Here is a 10,282-nt window from a genome sequence, read left to right on the forward strand (position 1 = left end):
GCTGGTTTATTGAGAGTGGTAGTTCATTAGATGCAAGTTAAAACAAAGTTCGCTATATTTTAACCAGAATTTTAAACCAGTATTTTTAAAAGCAGAGACCTTTTGCAGATAAATAGCTAGTCACTTGGAATGAAATTGGTTGATATGATGATATGGTATCAGGTTCAGTATAGCATTAGCATAATGATCAAATAGCTTCTGCTACCAAATTCCTGCATTTATTTATTCATCAGTTACTGATTTTTTTCTTGTCAAACCAAAGATGATACTTTCTCATTTTGGCGTGGACTAAAAGAAGCAGGGTTGTTGGAAGAAGTCATACAGGAGCTTCAGCAAGAGATGCAAAGTACTCTGAAAGGTCTTCAACATAGACTGCATCCGCCTCCTCTTCAAGTTGTTGGTCAGTGCACCTTTTTCACAAAGTTTATAAAATATGACCAAGGCGTGACTTCACAAGTCAAATTTTGTTGTTCTTGCACCTGGCTGCAGAGAAAAAAATTGAGTAAGAGGACTAAATTAGGCAATTTTCTTGATTTCCCTTCAATACTTTTCCTTGGCTGATTATTCGCCATAAAAAAAATACCTTGATACAGGAAAAAGTAAATCTTACTCTCAGACAGTAACAATGGACAGTTTAAGTTTTATTGCCTTTTGTGATGAGCTTTGTGTGTGTATATAGTTTGGAGCCCATATTTCAAAATGGAGGTAAATAGGTGTTGGTTATTTCTGCAAATGCCTTTAGTTATTTAAACAACAAGTCCTTCCAGAACAGTTGCCTAAGTACAACATTTGTCAAAAAGCAGGTGACTTAAAGATTCCTGTGGTGTTAATAGAAAGATGTTTATGCTGTTGGATTCATGATAGATGGGACAAACCTTAAGGCCATCAGCTTTGCTTTCAGTTTAAAGAAATCTACGATTGAGCAATCTTTTTAAAAATCAGTTTAGAAAGCAATACAATTCAAAAGCAAGTTTACTTCCATTGCTAGAAGGAGATCAGGGCAGTTCAAGGAATTAGCCAGCTAAACCGAGGGTTTGCTTTGTGAAATTTCCACACCAGGAGAATTTAGTTTGGCATCTGCAGGCTATTGGAACTGAGAAAGTTAACGTCCTCAGATTTGTGAAAAGTTCTGGAACAGACTTAGAAAGCGCGCATGAAGCATTGAGATGGGGTGAGATTTCTTTGGACTCATGTCTCTAACGGATAGTATCTTGAAACAAGTTGAAACTTTGCTGTGTGATTTAAGATCATTCTAACTGCCTGCTACATTTAGATTGTTTGGTTTGTTCTTTTCGGCATAATAAACATCTGTTGTTAAAGAAAGTCTACAGTATCATGTGAATACATTTCAGTGGCAAACTAACTGAAAAAGAAGAGATGTGACCTGTTCAGCCAAGTTTCATTCTGGGATTTGACTTATCCAGAAGTATCAGCAACTGGGATCCTAACACTTTTCTAAAATAAACTTATAGGCTTATCTGAGTATTCTTACCATTGCTTCCCCTGACTTAATTAGATTGAAAATTAGTCATTAAATGGATACAGACACAAACAAACTAGATGTTGGGAGAAGGAGCTATCTGCTGGCAAATAGTACTGGAAACTACAGAAGGGATCAAGTCTGCAATACAGTGTATTTACGTGAATGTCAAAAGCATGGTGCTAAAAAGGGAGGTTTTAGCAGCAGGCAACTATGATATGGTAGGAGTATTGAAAACAAGACTGATATTCAAGGATTGCAGTCAAAACATAGAAATGTAGAAGATAGGAACAAGAGTAGACTAATTGACGATTCAAGCCTGCTCAGCTATTCGTATGATCACGGTTGATCATTGAGCTCAGTGCTCTAATCTTGCCTTCCTCCCCATATCCCTTAATCCTTTTAGCCACAAGAGCTTTACCTGCATCCATCTTGAAAATACTATGTTTTGGCCTCAACCAGTTTCTGTGGTAGTGAATTTCACAAGCTCACCACTCTCTGGATGAAGAAATTTCACCTCAACTGTGTCCTTAAAGGTTTATTTGTTATCCTTAAACCATGACTGCTGGATCTGTAATTGCCTGCCTTCCTGCATCTAACCTGTCTAGTTCTGTTAGACTTTTACAGGTTTCTGTGAAATCCCCCTTCATCCTTCATAACTCAATTGAATACAATACTAACTGACACACAATCTCTCCTCCTAAATCAGACCTGCCATCCCTCGCAGGAATCAGTTTAATTAACCTTTGCTGCACTACCTTTAAAGCTAGAACATCTTTCCTCCGATAAGGAGACCAGAGCTGCGCACAAAATTCCAGGTGTGGCTGTACCAAGGCCCTGCAAAATTGCAGCAAGTCAACCTTGTTCCTATTCTTGCATCACCAGATTATTTTGAAAAAAAATATAGACACAGGAGTGGAAGAAGATTTTATGCAGGGATTCCTGGGAGATTTAAGAAATTAATTCTGTAGGAGATACGAAGTTGCCTAATAAGCCAGTCAGACTTTGAAGTAATATGTAAAGTTAGTGAGCAAAAAAAAGTTGGATTTCCATGAAGTGGTAAGATGAGTTTGGAAAAGTGGGAACATTTATGAAAGGTGAATTCAGTCCGCAATATATTGGAAATATGTAAGTAGCTTTGATTTGTTTAACCTAACACATGACTGTTTTGTGACCCATAGCAACAGGGAAACCATAAGAAGTAATGTAAATCTCAATGTGGTAATAGCATCTGACTGTGAAAATATATAGAAAGTAGAAATCTTGGAACTCTTAGATCAAAGTGACTGTAGAGTGATCCAAATTTGAAATGATTTGGAACTCCATTACTGAGAATTAGGGGGTTATTATGTAACTTTAGCAAGGTTAAGCTGAAACAAATCAGATAACTGCCTAAACAGATTAATTTAATGGCTTTGTTCTGCAGCAGTTCAGTAAAGAACAAATGGTGCATCTGCTGTGTTGCTTGTTCAGGAAACTAGTGACTGTGTTGCAGTGGAAGCCAACAAAAGTTGTTGTTCCGGAACCTGTTGTATGGTATTGTTGCCATGGTAATGTCTACTACTTCCACTGTGGAAAGTAAAAGCTTCATGTTCTGTTTGAAGCCTTGCGGCGCATAGAGCCTGTTGCTTCCATGCTACTAGCCAGAGACTGGAGGAATCTGGTCAGCATCGGTATCTGTCGTCACTAGCCTTTTAACAAAAGCCCGCTCTACTGAGATTCTCATCTGAGTTCCCTGAATCTGTGACCTTAAAAGGAGTTTGGTCTTGTGCTAATGTGAAATTGCAGCATTTGCCAAACTTGCTGAATATTTCCTGTATTTTTCATAATCATTTTGCTTTCTGTTATTTGAGGATTATGATGTTAGGGCTGAGTTCTAAGTATCAAGATCTGCTGCTAGGTGAGTGACACTGTGGTGAGTGAGTTGTCATGCAGATGCATTCACTCACCTTAACCATCCAGGTGAGGTAATTAAACATTTTTAACTCTTCTGCCAGGTACTGGGAGCCACACTCCAGGCGTTGACCACCCTTGCCATTTGCTCCCATTTCTATTGGAGCCTCAGTCTTGAGGCCTCCCTGCTCCGATTGGAAATATGACCTCCTTTCTGACCTCTGCATAATGCATTCGGCATGGCATCGCTATAATGGGGATCCTACTCCTTATCTGGGTGTGCTATCACCCTCCTCCAGCAGCAAAAAAATTGAATCCAGCAGCCTGCAGTGCACTATTGCAATTTTTCTTTTTAGAGGGTCTGTGCTTCTAAAATTCCGGGAGCATTTGTTTCTTTTAGAATGCCACTTGGCTGTCTGCAATGTGCACAGGACAATGTGGAATAGAGCCTGAACTGAGCAGGGCTGTTTGAAGTCGTTTTACTATTAGAGGCATCAGGTAGAGTATACAGATCTTATGCCGTAACCACCTCATTTCCAAGGGGAACAAAAGAGGGTCAGCCGCAAAGTCTAAACTTGGGTCCAGAAATCAAGGTGAATGTTCTTCGAGTCCTGCAAGGTTGGATTATAAGAATAATTGAATTCTTCAAAAACTAAAGCAAAAATACTATCAGCTAACAAAACTTTCAACTAAATTTACTTTTGGAAATTATGTACTGTATTTATATTTTGAAAATTACATACCCAACAATTACTTTTTAAAAAATGGTTCTGTTTATTTGCTGTTATCATTTTTCATTGTTTGCTGAGCAATTCTAAAACTTTGGGCTGAATGTAATCACTTACTAATTTTATATTGATTTAATATTTTCAGACGCAGTCATTCTTAACAATATTGTTCAAAGTTTTGGTCTTTTGGACCTTGTTAAAAAAGTTTTGACAAGTCATAAGAGCCAAATGGATCGTTCCCGAGAGCAGTACACACGAGATTTAGCAAGTAAGTATATGTACAGTTAAATTCTGCTGCAGAAAGTTGATACAATTCTTATTTAACTATTATAAAAAAAAGATCTTCTTTTCTGTTAAATATTGAATATTTTTGAAGTACCTTTACATATGGTCTCTTTTTAATGGTGAGAGATGGAAATTTTTTTGTGTGCTATCGTGAATTGTATTGTGTAACTGGCTTGTTGAAGGTACAACAAAGAGCAGCTTGAGGTGACACTTGACACTGTGTAAAAATTACTCTTCTCCCCTTAATGTCTTTCTCTGACAATGCAGTTGAGTGGGAAAGATTGTAGATAGAATCCTCATCGCACTAACCTGACATGCAAAGACTTTGTACTTCAACTTGTTGCAGCCTCTAAATGGTTGTTTTGATTAAATCTTTGTCAATCTCATTTTACTGTGGTCGGCACAACATTGTGGGCTGAAGGGCCTGTTCTGTGCTGTGCTGTTCTATGTTCTATGCTCTGAGAATAACTGTCTGTAGACATCCTCAGTTAGTGTATCATAGTGTGAGAGATGGTTATGTTGATAGAGTGAAATAGGTCAGAAGAAATCTCATTTGGAGCATAAAGAACAAAATGAGCCCCTTGAATTGAATGACCTGTGTTGAGCTTTACATTTTATGTCATTTTATGTAGAGGACTATAGTGCGAGGCAGATTATATTCTTGTTGCAAAGTTGAGATCTAAAAGTTAACATAAGTATCTTTGTATTGTATTGAAAAGTTGCAAATACTCCTAGATGTGTTTTATTTTGTTTTAGCTCTGGAACAACAATGTGATGAGCATCGTAAACGAGCCAAAGAATTAAAGAACAAATCCCAGCACCTAAACAATGTTCTCATGACCTTGACTCCAATTGCAGCAGCACCGCCTTCCAAAAGGCCTCGCCTTACTAGAGCAACATCAGGACCAGCAACAGTGGCAGCTCATATGGTCACAACATCACAGTCAGGCCAGCTTACATTGGCTTCTGGAGTGCCTCTGTCTCAACTGACAAATGTAGGAAAAATGGCAACATTATCCACTGTTCCAGTCACTGCAGTTGGCAAGATTTCACCGCATACAGCAACGTTTACTGCGACAGCTTCACCACTGATTGGAGGGTACAATGTTCTGGCATCTTCAGGCTCTGGGATACCTAATACTGTTGAGATTCACCCAGAGACATCGAATCTAGCAGTCCTGAGCACAGCTGCCATCCAAGATGGTAACACTGTATTGAAATTAGTGAGCCCAATTCAGCTATTCACTACAGTCCCTGGCCTTAATGCTGCGCTCCACAACAATACCCAGATGACATCTGTTGGAAGCACACTTATGGCTGTGCCATCTGCTGAAACCACCACATCAGGAGAGGGACATGCCACTATACAAGTAACATCAATAAGTGAAGAACATGAACAGAAACCATAGCCTTGGAATAATGGTTCACATTATTAGAATGTTTCATTTCAAAGCCCTGTTGCTACTGAATGTAACTTATGAAAACAGTACCAGGATGGTTTCTGTTATGCTATGGTTACACCTACACAGTGCCACCAAGTGGTAATAATACATCAGAGTGAAAGCAGCAAAATTATGACGCAGGAGCAAATGTCTCAACTCTCTTTCAGACTTTGGCTTAAGTACAGAAGTGCAGACATTTATCAGATATGCTTCATAGAGTTGTTTATAATGTATTTTACAGAGCTTTTCTGCACTGTATTTTGTGTGCTTTAATACCTAATTACATCAAAATGTTGTCTTGTGGTTGCTTTACAAAATCCATAATCGAGTTAATGGCAGTTTTACTTTACAATCAGTGCTGTCATTGTTTTCTAATTATTTTATTGTGTTGCGCTGTTTAGATAATCACATGATTAATATGGATAATTTGTAAATATTTGGCCGATGTAAGTTACAATCCAATCTTGTACAATTGGCATTGTATTTAGAATAAGGCTGGTACATGATTTAGGACTTTTGTCATATGAAAAGCTAACCAGGCAAATACAAACAAATAGCTATGCTATAAGTAAGCTGAGTTTTTAAAAATGGATTTAAATAGTATCTGTAAAAGAATTATTGCATTTGCGCTTTAGTGGCGGCCATGATATAAGGTACCATTTTATTCATGGTGAAAATGTGGTTATTTGAATGTATGAACAATACAAAAGTGATTTAGTGTTTCTATAACAAGTTATGCTTTACACATCATACATTTTTTATACTGCTGTATGTTTATAAAAATGATCAGATCAATACTTATAAGATAAACAGATGAAAAGAAATGGAACATTAAAAGCTTAAAGCTTCTGTTTTCTCCCTCTCCACATTAAACTGAAACCATGTATTTATAATCAATATATTTGAACTTCTTAGTTTTTCAAGAAATTGTTCCCTTAGTTACTCGTGTGATTTTATTATAAACTTTAGGTTCCACAATTTAGACAGATATGAACAATATCTGAATAGTTTAGCTTCGTCATATTCTCCTTCATGCCAAAATTCAAACTTCTTTTTCCGATTTTCTATACATAGGTATCCACAGATACGTGAGATTACTGAGAGTTTATGATTGGATAACCAAATCCTTTGGCTGAAGATAGATTGTCTGCACTCTTTTGTAGAATATTGAATGAAAGTTTCTTCTAAGACATTTTTCACAAGTGTTCCCTGGCAGCATTTTGAAGTCCTCCTGGTTCATTCACTTACTGAAGTTAAGATATTGGGTGACTGATCAGTTCCTGATTACGCTCATGAACTGCCTGTTTGAGATATCTGAGACCAGCCGCATTAATAAATTGCCCTCAAAATGATTTTTATTTTGCCCCTTTTTGGGGAAGAGATTGACATGTACACGTCCCCTCTTCATAGTTACTGAGGCTGAGAATAGTAGCACACAGCAGGGAAGATTTGCAGGCATAAACCCATATTTTTCCCCCAGTAATAGATAAACTGGGAATGAGTGATAAGAGGATCTGGGTTTCTATTTTATATCACATAAACGGTGATGACATGCCAGTCAATAACTAATTTTCTGCTCCCTTTGTCTGTATATGAAGTTTCCAGGTAATAAATGTGACAGTTTTGTGACGTTTTTAATTGGGGTTTGGTTGCAACTGTTTGTGAAGAGTACCAATGCTTCTGGCTGTTTTTCAGGAGTGTTCCATGTTCTTGCAATGTCCAAGTGAATTTTCGAAAAAGGATATTTAATTCATTCATGAAAATTATTTGTAATACATGACAGAGAAATTCTGTGTTATCTATCAATATTTATCTATTTCTCTGTTAGGATTTTTTTCCTTTTCTAAAACAAACAACACTTTTAGTGAAGAGTGAATCTGGTTAGCTTGGCTGCTGCAATTTGAATAAAGCTTTCATTTCTTATGGATTTAAAAATACATTTTAAAACACAAAAAAGGGATCTTGAGTTGCATTTATGTAACGCCTTATCATGTTGAACTATCTGAGAGCATAATCTAGTTGGTATATTCATTTGGAGAGAGTGGCTGGTAAATCAGGGGCTTCCCCCTTGAGAATTCTTTTTCCCGATAAAATATGAAAGGAAGTTTTGTTGCTAAATATGACTGACTGACTGAAGATGTTGAAAAATGACACACTGATGGTAAAGAAGATGGCAGTCAATTATTATTGATTGTGGTGTAATTTGTACAAAACGTGAATACTTTAGAATAATTGTATCTGAAATCAGAATGTGATCAAAACTTACTTGGGAAAATCCTTTAAAGTTTTGTAAATAAAATAAAGATTGTGTAACATAGAGATGTTTTGCAAAATATCCACTGCATCTGTATTCTTCCATATTTGTCCCTGTTGGTTGACTTCCATGCTGTTACTGTATTGTACTATTTTGTCTGTGGCAAAAAAGGCCATTTTCCATTTTGTACAAACTTTTATTGACATAAATTGGGTATCTCAAAGTGTTAAAATATTTAAAAAACTGTTCTGGTTTGAAAGTAATGCAGACTTTTTGGGCTCATGACTAGATGAATACTAGCATATGTATGGTATTGTCCATTAAAAAAAAAGAAAGAATAATGTTGATTTTTTTTTAATTTTTGTGCCATTTGACACATATATTTGGACTAGTGACTTTCTGTAACTGAACAACAAATTCAGTTTTATTATAAGATTTACTCGTGCCTTGGAAATTTCCTTTTGATAATGTCTGCTCTTCAGTGAAAATAGTAAATGAGAGAGTGTTACTTATATCCATGCCTTTATTTCTTTTAATATTATTCAATTAATTAATGTGCTTTATGTTTATTTTTTAAATGAGGATATGAGTTCAGATAGATGTAAAACATCACTTGGAGGAAGGCACCCACACTCAAGTTGTGTTGCATCACTTTCCACATTAATGGAAAATAAATTATGTACGGGGATGGTCCATACACATTTGCATGCAGTTTGGAGTAATGATTAAAACAAACAGGACCAACCCCCCAGGATGCAAGAAAATTAAGTAAAGCATTTATAAAGTCAGCTCGATCACAAAATTGTACCAATAGGCTGGAGCGCTGCAGATACATAAGAAGCAATATTTGTTCACTGACGTGACTGCAAGTCTCTTTTTTTTGCTACTTCTCAAGAATGCCTAGCACAGATGTAATTGGTAGAGGGCACGCAGTAAAGGACCCATTGAACAGAAGCATCAGGGATGCCAGATTTTCCCTGGCCTGACATGCAAAACTTCTTTCATGAAACATCGGCAAGAAAATAGAGTCTGCTAGGCATCTAGCAGGTGAAAATGTAAATTTTGGCATGTGGTGGGAAGTACTCAAGGGTACCAAACACCTATTCTTTTAACCTCAGGACTATTACCAGTACAGCAAAAGATTCACTGATCTGCCCAGGGCAGACAAAGCAACACCTCAAATAAGGTAGGAGCAAATTACTACAGATGCTGGAATCTGAACTGAAAACAAAAAATGCTGGAGATCACAAAGGGTGAGGCAGTATCCATGGAGAGTAAGCAAGCAAATGGAAGAGTCATCTAGATTCAAAACATTAGCTTGCTTTCTCTCCATGAATGCTGCCAGACTTTATGTGAAGGGCCTTTAACTATTGCCTACCAATCCAGTTTCAAACTCCAAAAGTAATAGTTGAGCAAATAACCCTTCACAATGGAGCTTGGTTAACACTAACACAAGATCTCAACGTGTGGTCTCCTCTGTACCCTCACAACATTTACCTGCATACACAACCTTAAAGCCATGTACCTTAACAGATAATGTTATCACATAATTTAATTGCATCTGTGCCACTGATCCACACTCAATTGTTATCCTTCACCTAAATGCTTATTCTTTTATTAGGCCCAAATGCTGTACAATCCCCAGAAGGGTTCATCTGAAACACCTCATGGTTAACAAGAGTTTATCCATTGAGCACATGGGAAGATCCCCTTCTGTTGTGAGAAATGGTAGGGCTAGCAGTATGGTGCCTACATCAGGTATATATTTTGTGTTTAATTTGTGGAAAATCCCTACATGTTCTGCTTTTTCAACAAATAAGTATCGCATGCATAAATAAACACTGGATCTAATTTTAAGTTACACGTTTTGGTGGGGTTTAAAATCCGGTCCATGGTTGCTTCAATAAAATATATTTTTAATTTAAATCAGGCATCAGGAAGATGTTTTTGCATTAATGAAGTAAGTTGAGTAATATAGTGAACAATTTCTGCGAATGGCAGCTCTTGCTGTCAATCAAATATTGCATCAGAAAGCATTAATTAGCTTGGGGTCAGAGCGCTTTTAGATTTAAAAAAAATACTGTTGGCTAGAGATGTTAACTTTAGTTAGCCACAGTCATGGAGTGAAAAACCAAGTTAACATTTCAAATTAATGATCTTTCTTCAGAACATGTCAAACATTGGCCTGTATTTTGCAGTC

At 36.9% G+C, this 10,282-nt stretch overlaps 1 protein-coding gene across 6 annotated transcripts in view; it reads left to right on the top strand.

Annotated features, from left to right (window-relative positions):
* Window positions 1-8,480, top strand: part of gmeb2 (glucocorticoid modulatory element binding protein 2) — a 53,210-nt gene extending 44,730 nt beyond the window's left edge. For 5 of the 6 annotated variants that reach the window (XM_048550193.1, XM_048550195.2, XM_059652816.1 and 2 more), the window contains 3 exons: window positions 263-400; window positions 4,247-4,369; window positions 5,143-8,480. In XM_048550193.1, coding sequence (XP_048406150.1) covers window positions 263-400; window positions 4,247-4,369; window positions 5,143-5,795 — 914 coding nt within the window. In that variant the 3' untranslated portion in view covers window positions 5,796-8,480. The remainder of the gene's footprint in view (window positions 1-262; window positions 401-4,246; window positions 4,370-5,142) is intronic. The other variant, XM_048550191.2, reaches the window with a different exon arrangement.
* The last annotated feature ends 1,802 nt before the right edge of the window (window positions 8,481-10,282 follow it).

The sequence above is a fragment of the Stegostoma tigrinum genome, chromosome 19 (assembly GCF_030684315.1).
Source record: "Stegostoma tigrinum isolate sSteTig4 chromosome 19, sSteTig4.hap1, whole genome shotgun sequence".
Lineage (NCBI taxonomy): Eukaryota > Metazoa > Chordata > Chondrichthyes > Orectolobiformes > Stegostomatidae > Stegostoma > Stegostoma tigrinum.